This window comes from Mustela nivalis (assembly GCF_964662115.1).
Source record: "Mustela nivalis genome assembly, chromosome: X".
NCBI classification, from domain to species: domain Eukaryota; kingdom Metazoa; phylum Chordata; class Mammalia; order Carnivora; family Mustelidae; genus Mustela; species Mustela nivalis.
Window position 1 is genome coordinate 102,455,163 of NC_139040.1, and position 19,766 is coordinate 102,474,928.

General features: G+C 34.6%; 1 protein-coding gene across 1 annotated transcript in view; it reads right to left on the reverse strand.

Annotated features, from left to right (window-relative positions):
* Nucleotides 1-19,766, reverse strand: part of CFAP47 (cilia and flagella associated protein 47) — a 525,406-nt gene that overhangs the window by 417,557 nt on the left and 88,083 nt on the right. Inside the window, exon 22 of the mRNA XM_082717915.1 lies at nucleotides 4,515-4,656. Coding sequence (XP_082574041.1) covers nucleotides 4,515-4,656 — 142 coding nt within the window. The remainder of the gene's footprint in view (nucleotides 1-4,514; nucleotides 4,657-19,766) is intronic.

Here is a 19,766-nt window from a genome sequence, read left to right on the forward strand (position 1 = left end):
CAAAACAGAAAAGAGTTTTTAAAAAAATATCCACAAGTATAGTGATAGGAAATCTTAGACAAAAGTTCTGCTGCAGGGAAAGTATCTAGTCCATGTTGAAGCAAGAGGTTGCTATGCTCCAGGAAGATTACTTCAAGAGAATAAGTAGATATGACATTATTATGTGGAACATTGTCCAGACAAGCATAATATAAAGGAGAGCTTTGTGGCATGGGAGGATTTAGTCAAATATCTAAGGACAATTGAGTAATTAATAACTCCAGTAATAAAAAAAAGTTGAAGGAAAATAAATAAAGTAACTATGCAGTTACACTACTTGGCTTAATAATGAACAATATATTGTTATAACAAATCTCTGATAAAAATTTTAATTGAAATTTAAACTATAATTACATTATAAAATGGATAACAGGAGTTAATGTTTCAAGTGAGTGAAGATGCTTGTCATTAAGTAAGTGTTTTCATTAGATAATTAATGAAAAAAGTTACTGCCTCTGGGATGCAGGATAAGCCCTGAGAAGGAGATAATAGATTCCAATTCTGCATTAGCACTATTTTAGTTTTAAAATATATACATGTAATTTGGGAGAAGAGAGATAACAAAGCTTGTGAGCCTCCTACTGAGCTATCATCCTTCTATTGAGGGTGTAGGTCAGGGAATAACGGACTTGACCAAGCGTCCTTGCAAACATGAAAGTGGAGTTCACCAGTGGACTATTCAAAACAAAACAAAACAAAACAATACAAAACAAACCCTGACATATATTACCTGTCCAAATGGCCATTCAAAAGTATCTAGAATTTATAGATTTATGAGGCACTGCTGGTAGGAGAATGAAAATTTCTCACTTAGATGCTTCCTACTTACGTAACTTATTGAAAGTACAAAAATGGGAAGCTCCAAACAAAAACAGCTTCCTTTGGGAACAAGTTTCTAAATGACATCCAAAAGTTACATGTTAATTCCTTATCAATCTTAAGGAGGGAGAAAAGGACAATTTGGAAGCTGTGTCTGATAGATGCCAACTTCTCTATGAAGAAATGTTACATGCCTGCCTGATTATACCCATATCATTTGAATCATTAGTAAACTTTGGGGTCAATAAATTATATAACAAAGCGAAGTTTGCTTTGCTATTCCAATACTTTCTGGAAATACAGCAATATTGTTTTATTACAAATTAACTAAGTATAGAAAATGTTGAATGAATTTTAAACCATTAAAAATAGAAAAAAGGGGGCACCTGGGTAGCCATTAAACATCTGCCTTGGGCTCAGGGTCCTGGGATTGAGCCCCACATCGGTCTCCCTGCTCAGAGGGAAATCTGCTTCTCCCTCTCCCACTCTGCCTATTTGTGTGCTCACTCTCACTATGTCTCTCTCTGTCAAATAAATAAATAAATAAAATCTTTAAAAAGATAATAAAATAATAAAATAAAATAAAATGAAGTTATTAAAAATTTAGGAAGAAGAACAGAATTACATATACACCAAATCCTAACATGGGGAAGACGGTCTAATCTTTAAAACAATGTTAGAAATTATAGAGGAAATGATAGCTAAATTTCACTATAAAGAGTTTACTGTATAACAAATAAAACTAATGCCAAGCAACGAATCTTAAAAAAATTCACAGTAAAGATGAAAAAATTTAATATAAATAAATAAGGAAATCATTGACATCAGACAAATACACCACAATGATAAAGATGAAATTCATGAGCAGATAATTTACATATGAAATATATTATTACTAGCAAAGATAGAAAAATTTTAATCCTCATAAGTAAGCAAAGAAATTGAAATGATGTACTTTCAATCACATAGAAAAATATCCAATTTCTTTAATTCAATGCTGGTTAGAGTTTATACTGAAGGAGAGGTAAAACAGCATAACTCTTTACAAAAGCTCTTTTGCAAAATGTATCAAGAGCTTTAATATGTATATACATTTTTTTTTTTGAAAGAGAGAGAGAAAGTCTGAGTGTGTGCTCACTGGAGGAGGGGGAAAGAGGCAAAGGGATGGAGGGAGGGAGGGAGAGAGAGAGGAAAATCTTAAGCAGGATCCACGCCCAGCACAGAGCCCAACCTCACCACCCTGAGATCCTAACCTGAACGAATGTCAAGAGTCAGATGCTTAATGGCTAAACCACCCAGGCATCCCTAACATGTATATACTTCAGAAGGAATGCAGTCAATTCAGGGAACCTCATTTTTAAGAAAATCTCAACAGGGAAAAATTATTATACACAAAAATGTTCAATACTACAATATTTATATGAGTAAGAAAATAAAAGAAAAAAACCTAAATCCTTATGCTTAATCTATAAAAGACACTTACTGAATAAAATAATCTATAATAGTTATCCCTGTCAATTTACATAATTAAGAGTCTATAATATCCAAGTCAAAGTTTCTATTAAAAGTGAAGAGATTTCAACCGAACACAGGCAGTAAGATCACAACTATGTTAAAAAAAATAACTAATAAAGGCATAGAACAAAAGAGTAAGATACGAAGATATCAATAATAGTATGCTCTACATATTTGCATTCTAGATGACATTTCTGTGTTTTTAACATCTAATTTTCCATAATGATGATGCATTAATTTTTATTTGTCAAGTAAGTAAATTTTATTTTTCATGTAAGTAATTTAACTAATTCAGAAAACAAAATTAGACAATAATTTTTTCCTTAAAATGATTATTTTAAAATAAGGGGGAAAACCATAGAGCCTCCCTACCAGCTGCAGAATTCTTAGTTCTGTATTTTAAGCAGGAGAGAAATAAATTTCCATATTGTGTGCTACTTTAATGAGGCTTCTCTTACTAGGTGACAAGGATAATTATCAATTGAGCACTATTTTATCATTAATAACTTAATGTCAGAATTATAAAAACAAAATATTGCATAATAAAGCATAAATTAGACTTAACTTTTTATGAAAAATACTTAAACATATATAATAAAATGCAAAAACAAAGCTTATCAAAAGAAGGGTTTACAAAGTCAATTGGTTTTATATTTGAATATTTGGAGAAAATGAATAAATAATGCTTAAAAACTTAATATACTTACCCTTCTTTTGTTTATTTGTTTTTACTTAACCTTCTTTACATGAGCTTAGTCCTTTAATAACCCATTCCTTTTGGGGGAAAACTTTCTTAAATAAAATTTACATCATTCCATTATAAATCAAACATATTTTATTTTAACAACTTATATTTGGATTTAATCATTTAAAACTACACATACAATAAATAACTAAACTGACCTTTGTTTTTAGTTATAACCAATTTTTTAAAACAAGTGTCCCTGATCTGAGATTATGTCCACACTGTTGTCACCAGCTAGACCCCAAGACCTGACCTTTACTACCCACCTGCTTGAACTCACTAACATGTGTCTTACGTTTTTGCTTAAGCTCTTCTTCCCACCTTACCTCTTAACTCGGGCAAATGACACTGGAAACCACCCTATAGGTGCAGCAACTGCCCTGACAAGACCTCCCACCCACCCCAGACTACCCAGAACTTTTTTCTTAAGATTTTTTTATTTGACAGAGAGAGATCACAAGTAGAGAGAGAGAGGGGAGGAAGCAGGCTCCCTGCCTAGCAGAGAGCCCCATGCAGGACTCGATCCCAGGACCCTGAGACCATGACCTGAGCCAAAGGCAGAGGCTTAATCCACTGAGCAACCCAGGCAACCCTACCCAGAACTTTTGAGCTAAACTTCCAATTCATATCTGCACAGACGATGGACTGAGCTCTGGAATAATCTATCATTACCTTTGCCTCATTATAATACTAAAATCTCTAGCCAAGGAGGGGCCTCAACCTCATTTACATAACATCAATGTAGAGACAACCTAGTTTTCTTAAGGGTCATGTGTGACATTACAGCCACCTCTACATAAGATAAGGAGGTTTCCCTAGCTAAATATTCATCCTAGATCCAGCTGGGTGACTTAGTTAAGCGACTGACTCTTGATTTCGACTTGGGTCATGAACTCAGGGTAGTGAGATCCAGCCCTGCATGGGGCTCCATGCTGAGCTTGGAATCTGCTTAATAGTCTCTCTCTGTCCCGCCCCCACTGCTCAAGTTCTTTCTCTCCAAAAAAGTAATTAATTAAAAATTAAAAATATAAATAAATGAATATTCATCTAACCCTAAAGAAAAGGTAACCCTTCACCTGATGTCAGGGAGTCACAGCTTTAGAAGCCAGTGCCCATGATCTCCTTAATAAAGTTGTCTTTGTGCGACAACGTCACCTGGTGCGGTTTCTGTAACTCAATAAGGAGTGAACTTCACGTTGGTTTGGTTACACTATTTCTCAAAATTCATTCTCACAGGAACAATTTAAGTCACACACACAGAAATCATACAATAGTTTACTTTCTAATATTTCTATTTTTAAAAAGTAAATATCATATTCTGAATTTTTAAACGTTTAGCTGTTTTAGTGTAAATGTTTGATATGAACACACCAAGTGAATGTTTCACATTACATACCAGTAGCTTGAACATAACACGGTCGAATAAGTGGTGTTGTCTTTGGAATCATAGGAGAATTTGACAAACGATATTGAGTGTAAAGTTCTGAAGCCTTGAAGAAATTAATCTGAACTTGAATGCTGAAGTCATATGTTGCCACCTGACAGACAAAAAAATACATTACACTTGTGATTATTTTTGCTATAAGAAATTTGTGACACTATTTTAATTGTATGTAAAGTGTACAACTTGAAGATTTGATATACATATCATAATTAAGTAATACCACAATCAGGCTAATTAACATATCCATCCATTTCACATAGTTATCCTGTACCTTGTTGTGAGAACACATAGGATTCACCCTCTTAATAAATTTCAGGGATGAAGTACAGTATTGTTGCCAGAACTACTAAATTACACAGCAATTTTACCTCTGGGTATTTACCCAAAGGAAATGAAATAAGGATCTCAAAGACTTAACCTACACTCCTATATTACTACAGCACTATTCACATAGTCAAGACATGGAAATAACCAAGGGGTAGTGGATAAAGAAAATGTGGTATATACATATAATGGAATATTTTTCAACTTTAAAAATAGAAGGAAATTCACCCATTTGCAAAAATACAGATGAACCTGCAAGACATTACGCTTAGTGAAGTAAACCAGACACAGAAAGACAAATAATACATGATCTCACTTATATGTGGAACCTAAAACAGTCAAACTCATAGAAGCAGAAAACAGAAGGGTGGTTACTAGGGGCTAGAGAGAGTGAGATGTGGGGAGATGTTGCTCAAGGGGTACAAAGTTTCAGTTATTCAAGATGAATAAGTCCTGGAGATCTAATGAGATATTATGGATTTGGCAAAACAGCAGTTTTAAAAAAAGACATTTTCAAAAAGAAAATTATCTTGTGATGTTGAAAGTTGTTTTTCTTTTCTTGAAATAAGACCTGGTTTATTTTTCATAAGTCTAAAAATAATTCTTAAAAATAAAAATTAATTTTAAGAATAGTTCTTATTGGGGGCGCCTGGGTGGCTCAGTGGGTTAAAGCCTCTGCCTTCGGCTCAGGTCATGATTCCCAGGGTCCTGGGATCGAGCCCTGCATCAGGCTCTCTGCTCTGCAGGAAGACTGCTTCCCCCTCTCTCTCTGCCTGCCTCTATGCCTACTTGTGATCTTTGTCTGTCAAATAAATAAATAAAATCTTAAAAAAATAAAAAGAATAATTCTTATTGATTCAAAATAGACCAAAGACCTAAATACAAAAGCTAAAACTATAAACCATTCAGGAGAAAAATCGTAATCGTTGGTGAGGCAAGATTTCTAAAATACAATACAAAACAAATCATCTACAAAATAAAAAGTGATTAAATTATACTTTATCAAAGTTAAAAACACAAAAGGAATATTCTTTGTAAAAACTTATTTGGAAAAGTCACTAAACAAATGGATGACTGCAGCCTTCAACAATCAAGAACAGATAAAATCTGATTTCTAGAGTTACCACATTATAATATTCAAATAACCACTTATTAACAACAACAAAAAAAAACCCCACAATGTATACCAAGAAATATGAAAGCATGACTCAGTCAAAGGAAAAACTAAATAACAGAAATGATCAAAGAGTAAGTCCAGGCATTGGACTTACTAGAGAAAGACTTTAAATCCACTGTCTTAAATCTGCTCACAGATGAGGGACCTGGGTGGCTAAGTCGGTTAAGCATCTGCCTTCAGATCAGGTCATGATCCTGGAGTCCTGGTACTAAGCTCAGCAGGGAGTATGTTTTGCCCTCTACCTCTGCCCCTCCCCCCGACTCATGCTCATTTGTGCTCTCTCTGTCTCAAATAAATAAATAAAATCTTTTTAAAGAGTTGTTCATACAGGGGAACCTGGGTGGTTCAGTGGGCCTAAGCCTCTGCCTTTGGCTCAGGTCATGATCTCGGGGTCCTGAGATCAAGCCCCACATTGGGCTCTCTGCTCAGTGAAGAGCCTACTTCCCCCTCTCTCTCTGCCTGCCTCTCTGCCTACTTGTGATCTCTCTCTGTCAAAATAAATAAATAAAATCTTAAAAAAAAAAAGTTGTTCATAGAGCTAAACAATAGAAAAATAAGAAAATAATACGGGAAAAAATGAGAATATCAACAAAGAGATAGAAATAATAAAAATCAATGAAAGTAAAAGTTGGTTCTTTGAAGATTTTCTATACAAAGTATAAATCTGGGGCACCTGTGTGGCTCAGTGGGTTAAGCCTCTGCCTTCGGCTCAGCTCATGAGCTCAAGGTCCTGGGATCAAGCCCTGCATTGGGCTCTCTGCTCAGTGGCGAGCCTGCTTCCTCCCACCCCTGCTGCCTGCCTCTCTGCCTACTTGTGATCTCTGACTGTCAAATAAATAAATAAAATCTTTTTAAAAAAAGTATAAAACTTTAAGCCAGACAGTAAAAGACCAAAAATTGAGACATGAATAACTAAAATTTAAAAAAAATGAATGTGGATATTACTATCAACCATACAAAAAGAAGAGAAGGATTCAAGAGAATTTTATCAAGAATTTGTATCAAAAGTCTATAATCCAGATGAAATTGACAGTCATAGAAAAACATAAATTATCAACATTGACCCAAGAAGAAATAGAAATTATGAACAGACCCATAGAAGTAGATAAGGAATCAATAAGACCCACCAAAAGAGAAATTTAGGACCAAATGGTGCCACTGGTGAATCCTACCATATATTTAAAGAATTAACACCAATACTTCTCAAATTCTTCCAAAAATAGAAAATAGGAGAAAACTTCCTCACTTATTCTATAAGGTCAACATTATTGTGATATCAAAGACATGAAGACACTACAAGAAAAAAAAAATTACAGGGACACCTGAGGGCTCAGTTGGTTAGTTAAACTGCTGCCTTTGGCTCAGGTCATGATCTCAGGGTCCTGGGATCTAGTATCACATTGGGCTCCTTGCTCAGCAGGAAGCCTGCTTCTCTCTCTGCCTCTGCCTGCCACTCTACCTGCTTGTGCTCTCTCTCTCTATCTGACAAATAAATAAATAGTAACTTTATTCTTTTTTTAAAAAATAAAATCTTTTTAAAAAAATAAAATTACAGATCAATATCCCTCATGAATGTAGACAATCTAATCCTTAAGAAAATACTAGCAAACTAAATCTATCAGCATATTACAAGCATTATATACCATGACAAAGTGGGGTTTACCCCAAAGTAGTTCAACATATAAAAATCAATCAATAAATGTACTTGCTTCAGCAGCACATACAATGGAGTTGGAATGGTTCAGAGAGGATTAGAGTGGCCCTTGTGCAAGGATAACACAAAAATTTATGAAGTGTTCCATATTTAAAACTGTATGTGTACGTGTGTGTGTGTGTGTATAAATAAAATACTCCACATTAATTGAAGGAAGAAAAATGGTAATGCCAATTGATACAGAAAAAAATTTTGACAAAATAATACATCCTTTCATAATAAAAGCACTCAGAATACTAAGAACAGAAGAGAACTTCCTGAATACACTAAGGAACACTTTGAAAAACCCACAGATAACACCCTGTTTTAGGGTAAAATACTGAAAGCCTTCCACCTGAGATTAGGAACAATATAAGGATGTCCTCTTTTTGCCAATGTCATTGAATAATGTACTAAAAGTTCTAGTCAGAGCAAAGGGGCCAAAAAAAAAAAAGAGGGTGGGATACAAGGCATACAAGGCATTCAGATCGGTAAGAAAGCAGTAAGACTATATGTACTTGCAGATGAAATGATCCTGTATAGAGAAAACCACAAAGAATCCACAAAGAAAGTGCTAGACTTAAATGAATTCAGGAAAATTGCAATGTACAAGGTCGACAAACAAAATCAAATGTTTCTACACAGTAGCAATGAAATCTGAAAAATAAAATAAGCAAACAGTTTCATTTAAAATAAGATTCAAGGGGCGCATGGGTGGCTCAGTGGGTTAAGCCTCTGCCTTCAGCTCAGGTCATGATCTCAGGGTCCTGGGATCAAGCCCCACATAAGGCTCTCTGTTCAGCGGGAGCCTGCTTCCTCCTCTCTACCTGCCCCTCTGCCTACTTATGATCTCTCTGTCCAAAATAAATAAATAAATAAATAAATAAATATTCAAGGGGTGCCTGGGTGGCTCAGTCAGGCATCCAACTCTTGATTTCATCTCAGGTGGTAAGATCAAGCCCCGTGTTGGGCTCCACACTCAAAGAAGTGTCTGCTTCTCTCCTCCCTCTGCCCCGCCCACAGCTCATAGGTATTTGCTCACTTTCACTCTCTAAAATAAATAAATAAATAATGAATAAATTTTAAACAATAGTAAGATCCAAAAGAATAAAATTCCTACAAATAAATGTGTGCAAGTTGTGACAAACTTGTACAATGAAAACTACAACACATTGTTGAACAAAATTAAAGTTCTACATAAATGGAAAGACATCCAATGTTCACTGATTGGAAGGCTTAGTACTGTTCAAATGTCAGTACTACACCAAACAATCTATAACTCATGGCAATCCCTATCAGAAATCCAATGGCCATTTTTGAAAAAATGGGTAGGCCAGCCATTAAATTCATAAGTAACAGTAAAGCTCCAAATAGACAAAACAACCTGAAAAAAAAGAAAAAGGGTAAAAGAACTCATATTTCTCAATTTTGAAACTTATTACAAAGCTAGCTATTGAACCAGTGTGATAATGGCAAATGGGATTACATCAAACCCAAAAATATCTGTTCATGAAAGTAAAAAATCAACAAAGCAGAAAGGCAACTTATGAAATGAGAGAAAATGTTTGCAAACCATGTATTTGATAAGGGATTAATAACCAAAATATACTAAGAACTACAGCTCGACAGCAACAAAAGTCTTAACTCAATTTTAAAAAAGGCAAAGGATTTAAGTGGATATTTCCCCAAAGAGGATATACGGATGGATATTCAACAAGCAAATGAAAAGATACTCGACAACACTAATCATCAGAGGAATGCAAATCAAAATCACAGTAAGATATCACCTCACATCCATTATCATGGCTGCGACCAAAAATTCAGAAAATAATAAGTGTTGGTGTGAATGTGGAGAAACTGGAAACCTTGTACAGTATTGGTGGGACAGTAAAATGGTGCTAGCAATATGTAAAAGAGTATGGAGGTTCCTCAAGAAATTAAAAATAGAGCTACCATTTAATTCAGCAATCAAACGATCTGAAAGCAGGGTCTTGAAGAGATATTTGTATATTTATCTCCGTAATAGCACTATTCAAAATAACTGAGACAGATGAATGGATAAACAAAATCTGACATAAATATTATTTAGGCTTAAAAATAAAGGAAATCCTGGGCGCCTGGGTGGCTCAGTGGGTTAAGCCGCTGCCTTCGGCTCAGGTCATGATCTCAGGGTCCTGGGATCTAGTCCTGCATCGTGCTCTCTGCTCAGCAGGGAGCCTGCTTCCCTTCTCTCTCTCTCTCTGCCTGCCTCTCCGTCTACTTGTGATTTCTCTCTGTCAAATAAATAAATAAAATCTTTTAATAAATAAATAAAATAAAGGGAATCCTGTCACATGCTACAACATGAACGATCTCTGAGAACATTATTTTAAGAGAAATAATCCAATCACCAAAAGACAAATACTATATAATTCCATTTACATGAGGTGTCTACAGTAGTCAAATTTATAGAAACACAAAGTAGAATGGTTGTTGCCCAGATTTCGAGGGAGAGGGGAAAAGGGTAGTATTTTTCAATGGGAATAGTTTCAGATCTGTAAAATAAAAAAGTTCTGGAAATCTGTTTCACAACAACGTGAATACAATTTAACACTTAAAATGGTTTTAAGATGGCAAATTTTATGTTACATGTTTTCTACCACATAAAAATGAAAACTCAAAACACTGCGCTAAGTGCAAGAACACAGACACAAATGGTCACATACTGTATAATTCCTTTTATATGAAATAATCCAGAAGAGACAGATTCATAGAGACTGAATGCGGATTGGTGGCTGCCAGTGGTTCATGGAAACAGAGGTGAGGAGAAACTGCTTTAATATCTAAAGGGTACTGCTTTGCAGTGATTGAAATGTTTTGAAATGGGACAGAGGGAACAGTTACACCATATTGTAAAGGCACTAAATGCCACTGAACTGCTTACTTTTAAAATGGTTCATTTCATGTTATATAAATTTCCTGTCAATAAATTATTTCTTAAAAATAAAGGAGAAAGTTGGGGCGCCTGGGTGGCTCAGTGGGTTAAGCCTCTGCCTTCAGCCCAGGTCATGATCTCAGGGTCCTGGGATCAAGCCCTGCATGGGGCTCTCTGCTCAGCAGGGAGCCTGCTTCCCCCCCCACAACCCACACACACACACACACCCTGCCTAGTGTTCTGCCTACTTGTGATCTCTCTCCCTCTGCCAAATAAATACATAAAATCTTTTAAAAAATAAATTAAATAGATAGATAGATAGATAGATAAATAAATAAAGGCGAAGTCAATCAAAGGTTTCGAGGAATTTCCCCAGACCCCTGTCATCTGATGATCTCAAGGTTCTAGAGAAGTAAAAATAACTGTCTGTGCAAAATGACTGAAAGACTGTATTGTTTCTTACATGAGACTATTCTGTTTATTGAGATTAAAAAGCTTAACTATTCTTCCTACCTAACATTCTTCGTCTTTTAGATGGATGTCTCTGATGAACAGCTCACCAGGAAATTTAAATGGCTTAAACCTTTAAATTCTGACTAGTAATTTCTTCCCTGTGAGCTCATTAGTTAAAAACTAAAGAACCAGGGTAAGGATGTGTGTGTAGGATTCAGAAGTGGCTGCAGCTCCAAATATCAACTTTGGAAAACAAATTGTAGATTTTATAAATTATATAACTTATTAGAAAATTTAAAATTATAAAAAATAAAATTAATGTAGACAAGAACTGAAAATACAACTGAAGTAATGTCAACACTAAAATATTTACACATGGGAAAACTATTAATGCATTTTAAATTAAATTATAAAATATGAAAATGATCAAAATTCATTTTTTCTCAAGTCCCATTTATTAACCATATATTGATTTTTTATTAAAATCTAACACTATTTATGTTTTTATGTTTCAAATAATTTTTACAATATTGATTCTGCAACAACTATAGCTCTATGGTTTCTTGGTATGCTTTTGGAGGTGGAAAGGCAGAATATAATGGGAAAGAATGGCAAATGTTTTAAATGTAGGAAAGGGAATAACAATGATACCACTGATATCATTGTTATCAAAGATACCAATCATTGGTAGTTTCTAAGTTTCCAAGATCATGACAACAAGCAATGATGGTTTCAGAGGTACATATACCTGGTGGTTGGCTATACTCATAAAGCCCATACTTATGAGACAATCTGAAATTTTTAAATAAAATGTATAGTTAATAATAGAAAGGCTATACTTAGAGTTCCAGCCATGCATATCACTCTACTGGGCAAAACACTTAGGTTTTCTTTTTGGTTTTTTGTTTGTTTGTTTATCTGACACAGAAAGAGAGAGAAAAAAGGAACCCTGGTGGGGAGAGGGAGAAGCAGGCTCGTGGGACTTGATCCCAGAACCCTGGGATCATGACTTGAGCTGAAGGCAGGCACTTAACTGAGCCACGCAGGTGTTTCTCTTTGTTTTTATTTAACATTAGTTGGCTGCTGCAGTCTGAAAGTGTCCCCTCAAAATTCATGTTGAAATCTTAACCCCCAAAGATGATAATATTAGAAGGTAAGGTCTTTGGGAGGTACTTAGCCCAGGAGGGTAAAACCCTCATGATTGGGATTAGTGCCTTATAAGAGAGTCCACAGAAATCCCTAACCCCTTCCACCACATGAGGACACATTAAGAAGTCCGAAGCCCAGAAGAGGACCCATGCTCTACCATGCCGGTGCCATGATCCTGGACTTCCAGCCTTCAGAACTGTGAAAAATAAATTTGCATTGTTTACAAACTACTCAGTCTGTGGTATTTTGTTATAGAACCTGAACAGACTGAGACACTGGCCATACCACTGACAATTCTATCTCTTGTCATTAAAATCTTGTATAAATAGACTATTCTCGTAACAGAATTATAGAAGCAAAAAATACTATAGCATGTTTTATTTTCATGAATGTTTCTTTATTTTGACAAATCAGAGCAAGCAACTCATTCCCAGGATATTTTATTTCTGCAATGACTCCAATACAGATATCAAGGAATTGAATAAAGATATATTTCATGTATAAACACTACCTGCTTTCCTATATCAGTCCTTAAAACAATTTTGCTTGATCTTATTTCCCCTAGTATTTATCATTATTAATCTTCAGCAACTAGTTATATTTTATCCCATTTCTTTTTTTCCTATTCTGGTTTATCTTTTTATTCTTATTTTGAGTATTAATATAAAGTAGTATTTTCTATCATATATTTTAACAGTATTTATATTATTTTTAGGTTACTATCTTATTCTTTAAGTTTTAGATTTTGTTAATATAATACAAATATATATTTCAAAGTCAAATAGTATCAAAAAGCATGTGTCCCAAACTGTCATCCTCATCTGATTGGGATGGATAGAGACCTATTCCCAATGGAAGAAGCTGAGGGGAATGGAGGAGATCATTGGAAATGTGAAGACAAGGAAATAGGAAGCCAGGATTCTGGATGGACCTCTACATGAATACTGAAATCACTCAGAAAATTAGAGGAGTAGAGTATAGAATATACGAAGAGACTGGCTAGTAGCAATGTCCAGAGATTACTACCCTGAATAAGGGAAATAGTAAACTCATTATATGAAGTTCAAAGCAGCAGCCATTTTTAGCAGAAAAAGACCATCTTGAAAAACCCACCCAGGGAGTAAGGCTTCCAGAAAGCATCACCTCTAGAGCCACATCCAGATCCAAAGGAAAGGCTATATAAGGAACATTGCCCTCAAGAGAACCATGTTCATAATAAGAAGACACCATGAAGGGATAGGAAGCCCTAAAAAACACTGAAGACTTATGTAAATATAAGGATCCTAGAGAGCAGATAGGAAGGGAAAGAAAGCCAAGTATGAGTGACCTCAGAGCTATTAGCTAGAGAATCTATTCACAGAGCGCTCACTTTGAGGAATGACTGTGGTTCAGTGTGATCATGATGGATTAAAATCCTGACAGTCACTGAGTACTGAGTCTTGACTGTCACTGGGTCTAGCGCTGGAGCTCAAAGTCAGGGAAGAGAAAAGCAGAAGACGGGAATGGTAGGAGAGGTTTAACACAGAGCATGACTGTCAGCTTCATTCAAGAATATCTGATGTCATAAATGATGATGATGTTCGTAATTGTCAAATAATTCAGTGTACTGATCTCAGGCCTTAACTGTCTCTTTCGTTTTAAGTATGGGAACTTTTTCCCTCTCAAAACAGATATTTCCTAAAACACTATGTGCTGTATCCACAGAGCTGAGAGTCATTCCCCCTGCCTTCTTTAACTGCCAATTGCGTGTATGTGGGAAATTATACTGGACTTGCTTTCTCTTAAATCACATCTTCACAGACAATGTATATAAAATGAGTTCATACCCGAGGTTGTCCTGTAATTACACAGAAAACAAAATTCAGAGCTTCCATGATTTCTCCACCCACATCTAATCCTCGCAACGGAACTGAAAGATACAAGATTTCTCTCTTACATAGAAACTCAGGGATACAGAGAGAGAAAAGGAAATGAGGGCTATCACTGTGAAACCACTGAGCTATCTCATGAAGAAGAAAATCTTGGAAAGTTTGTGAAGTGTGCCACTTTAAGTGCTTTCCTAGTTGTCGTCATTCAAACAGAGGAATACCTCAAACTGCAAAATGATATTCTGATGAAGACTTCAGTCCCCCAGGCAGTGCTGGGAGATAAAAATGTTTATGTGGCAGGTGTCATTCAAATGTCCTCTCTTTTAATCCTTGAAGGATCATCCTGCCTTCCTGTAAGAATGGTTGTAAATCCAGCATAACCCCTGAGAAGCATTTATGCAATGCGAAGGTCACAAAAGTTGGTAGAAAAAAAGAAAGAAGTTAAAAAATTTGACTATTCTCCCTCATTTTCAAGAGCTTTAGGGCAGTTATAGAATAGGACTGATAAGAGCTTCAGAGCAACCAAGCCACTGTAGACTGACTGGCCTGTGCCACAGAGTGGAACGTGGGCCATAGCAGCAGGAAAAAATGTCAAATACAACTTCCTGTGATGATGAACTGTTCTGCACTGTCCAAAAGCCATGCATGGATCTTGAGAACTTGAAATGTGGCTATTTTGACTAAGGAATTTTTTTTTTATTTTATTTAACTTTAAAGCTTAATGTAAATACCCACACGTGGCTACTGGCTACCCTATCAGGAAGCACAACTCTATACACTGGCCGAAAAGACAAGTGAGTAGACCAGAAGGACAAGAAAGGCTTGAATGAGAATGTAAACAAACCATTCCAGTCAAGGATGCCAAACACAACTATAATTGCCCACTATGTAATTGCCTATCACTTTTAATTGTAGGCAAACCCAGTGCAGTATAGGACAGGAAGGGTTACAACTAGAAAGAAATCCAGCCCTTTATGATTTTACATTTGCCTTCTACACAGGTCAACTAAGAGAGCACCCACTAACTATTTACATCTACACACACACACACACACACACACACACACACAGACACACACACAGAAAGATAACTTACAGCTAGCTATAAACAGAGTGGAGGATATGTGAAATGACTAGAAATCAGCTAATCCATATGCCTTGCTGGCACAAATTTATAGAACAAAATCTCACAGGGTACACTGCCTCTGCAGGGTTTTTTGTTTTTGTTTTTTTTTTATGTTCATCTCTTGTTGGACTGAATTACATTTTGATACTCTAGGTAAATCTCCCTTTAAAATACCCAGTAAATGCAGAATGATTCAAAACCTTAAGGAATGTGTGACACTCCAGAGAACTAAACACATATAATTTAATTTTGTAACAAATTCTTAGAAACCTAGGAGAGCCACAATCTAAACATTAAAAAATAGGTTAATATATTTTTAATTGTTGACAATGTTAAACAGTAAATTGAACTCAAAAAATGAAAATACCAAATTTCATATGAATCCTCCCAAAAAGTCATGTAACAAACTTAAACTGGATTACATACTTTCTCTAATTTTTAGTGACCCCCAGGCTAAAATGCTTTTGTGGATGAATGATGACATTAAAAGCACAGTTATATATTTCTACTATATAAGAATATAAGTCACAACATAGACTTAATAAGAAAACATATAAATTGATCTCAACATACTTAAAAACATATATACTAAATTACTACACAAACTTATTAGTTTCTTTCTCTTCTTTCCCTTACTTTCCTATCAAAGAATGTGTGTGTGTGTGTGTGTGTGTGTTTGCATACTTCTGCACATATACAAAAGTCAGGCATAGAGTAAGAGAAAGGCATAATGCTTCAAGATATTAACCTGTCACAAAAGGATTATTTTCTTTTTATTGTCTTTATCAAAATTATAAGAGTACAGTTTTGAAAAAATAAAAAAATATCCCACATAGCTTATTTTGAAAATTAGCATTCTATTCCCTCAACCATCATATACTTGCACACATACACACACACATACATACAAAAACACATATACACAAATTCAGATGCAATCATTTTCAACTCTCTTAGTGGTTTTAGAATTACCTCAACATAGCTAAATACTAAATAATCTATATGGACTGCAATATAAAATGAGCCTCGGGACGCCTGGGTGGCTCAGTTGGTTAAGCAGCTGCCTTCGGCTCAGGTCATGATCCCAGCGTCCTGGGATCGAGTCCCACATTGGGCTCCTTGCTCCGCAGGGAGCCTGCTTCTCCGTCTGACTCTGCCTTCCACTCTGTCTGCCTGTGCTCGCTCTCGCTTGCTCTCTCTGACAAATAAATAAAATCTTTAAAAAAAAAAAATAAAATGAGCCTCAATAAATTTAAACTTATTTAAATAATACAATGTATAGTCTCCAATCACAATGGGATAATACTAGAAGTCAATAACAGAAGGAAATTTGTAAATTCATGAAGATGTGGAAGTTAAACACCACATCCTAAATAACCAATGGATCAAAGAAAAAAACTTACGTAAGAAATTGCACTTTGATGAACTGAAATAAAAACAAAATAGAGCAAAACTTTTGAAAGATGGGTAAAACAATGCTAAGAGGGAAATGTATAGCTTTAAAACCTATATAAAAAAATAAGATTCCCAACTCAAAACCCTAACCTTCCACCTTTAAAAAAAAACAAACAAACAAGAAATAAGCAATAAGCAAGGAAACTAAACTCAAAGTAGGCAGACTTGGTAGACAGTAAAGGATAAAGTAGAAATATATGAAATAAAGAACCAAAAACACTATAGAAAATCAACTACATCAATAATTGAATCTTGAAAATATCAACAAAACTGTTAGGCTGACCAAGATCAAAAGAGAGATGACTCAATTTTAAAATAAAGTCATAAATGAAAGAAGAAACATTATTACCTATGCTACAGAAATAAAAATAAGAGAACACCATGAACAACTGTATGCCAACAAATTAGATCATTCTGATAAAATTTCTCAAGACAAAACAGAAGATTTGACCACCAAAAATACAAACTTCCAGTTATAAGTCTTGGGGATATAATGTACAGCATGGTGACTACACTTAATAATACCGTATTGTTATACTTGAAAGTTCCTAAGATCGTAGATCTTAAAAGTTCTCATCATAAGAAAAAACCTGTATTATATGTGGTGATACATGTTAACTAAACCTATCGTGGTAATCATTTCTTTATATATACACATATCAAATCATTATGTCATACACCTGAAACCAATAAACATTATCTGTCAATTATATATCAATAAAAATAGAACCAGGGAAACCTGCCTCAAAGAACTATTAAAGAAAACTATTAAGATATAGACAAAAGGAGGGAGGGAAAGTAGGGGAGACTCATTGTCCTTAGTTTTCTGAAGGGAAGCCAGAGAAATGATTTCAGCAAAATAGAAAGTTCCCAGGAGAGAAAACATAAGTACAAAAAGAATATCACGTCATTTCAGAATTAACAATAGGGAATGAAACCAACATCCAATGGGTTCCATCCAAAGTGGACCATAAGTCAAAGGAAACTCATGAAATCTAACAGGTAATACTAATAAAGAACTGAAGAATGAGAAACAAGAGAAACCCTTCTTTTGTTCTGGAAGCTATAAATTTGATAAAGAGGAATATATGCAAAAAGTATTTTGAAAGTCTGCCCATAATTTGACCTGACAAAGAAATACTACTCATAATTAACAATTGGGATGACAGATATTTTGTATCAAATAATATAATCATGCCACTTCCAATGACGTGGCCTTAATGTTTTAATTGTCTTCTACAGATATATATTTAAGTCAAGATAACATTTCCTAATATTCTATAAATTCCTGACAAGTATCAATTTCTTTTCTTCTTTTCCACTGTATTATAGGTTTTTATTTTATTTGCTTCTATATTTACCCTTGTATATATAATTAGTTAAGCATCTAGAAATTATCCCCCAAATAAACTTAATCCCAGCAGAAAGTAATTGTGACTGCAAATTTCTTCCTATGAATATGGAAAATGGAAAATGAAAGAGACTATATAGAAATGGCAATTGACATTTTGATAAGTGTAACTTTATGAAATTGAAGATTTTGAGTGCTAATGACTAGGGGAAAAGTTAATAAACCCAAAGAATACATATGAAAGTTTTGTGTCCATAGGCTAAAAGAATATGTACTATTCATCATGTTTGGATTCCTAACATGGTATCATGAAGGTCCAGTGGGTCAGGAGGATGAGGACATAACATTGTTTTATTCAAGCTCTACAGCTCAGCAGCAGGTAGCCTTGAAAAGTCACTTAGCCTTGCTGTGCTTTCGCTTCTATGACTGGAAAAAGCGGAAAAATCTAAAGTCTCAATGACTGTCTTATTGGATTCATGTGGAAATAAAGTGATATTAGATATGTGACTACCTTATAAACTCTGAGTACTATATAATTAGTAATTAAAAGACTGCTACCATAATTTTAAAAATCAAAAATTTATATAAATTTATAACAAGCAAATAGATTGAATTAGTAATTTAAGATAAACATGACAAGGGAAAGCCCATGAACAGATGACTTCACTGGTGAAATCTATCACTAAATTAAAGCAGATTTACAATATAATCCTTCACAAATTTTTTTCCAAAAATAGAAGAGGAGAGAACACTTCTCAACTCATTCTAAAAAGTCAATATTACCCTGATACTAAAACCAAACAAAGACAGTTGAAGGAAGGAAACTACAGATTAATATTCCTGATGAACATGGATGCAAAATCCCTCAAGGAAATACTTAGGAAACTGAATGCAGCAATAGATAAAAAGAATTATACTCCAGGTATAATGATCAAGCAGGATTTATTCCAGGAATGTAAGGCTGGTTTAACATATAGAAATCAATCAATATAATGCACCACATTAACAGAGGACAAATCAAGATCACGAAAGTAGAAGCCAAAAATTTCTGACAAAATCCAAATTTCTTTTGTGATCAAAATACTCGACTAGGAATAGAAAAGAACTTCCTCAACCTGAAAAAAGGAACTGAAAAAAAAAATTGCTAATATCCTATTTAAAGATGAAAGAGGGATACTTTCCGCCTAATAGCAGGAACAAGTTAAGATGTTTGCTCTTACCACTTCTAAACCATATTGTACTGGAGATTCTGGAAATCAGGGAGCAAAAAATACAAAAGGCATCCAGATTGGAAATAGAGAACTAAAATTTTCTCTATTTGCAGAAAGCATATTTTCATAGGAAATTCTAAAGAATCTACTAAGAAACTATTAGAACTATGAATAATTTAACAAGGTTACAAAATACGAGATCAATGTCTAAAATCAGTTGCTTTTCTACACACTTAACATGAACAATTTGCAAATGAGATTAAGAAAACAATCTCATTTACAATAACATTAGAACTATTAGACATAAAATTAAAGAAGTGGGAACTTTGTATGCTGAAAACTACAAAACATTGTGGAAATAAATTAAAACGTAAATAAATGCATAAACATCTCATGTTCATGGATTAGATGTTTTAACATTGTTAAGATGGCAACACTCCCCAAATTGATCTACACATTCTTCACAATCCTTATCAAAATCCA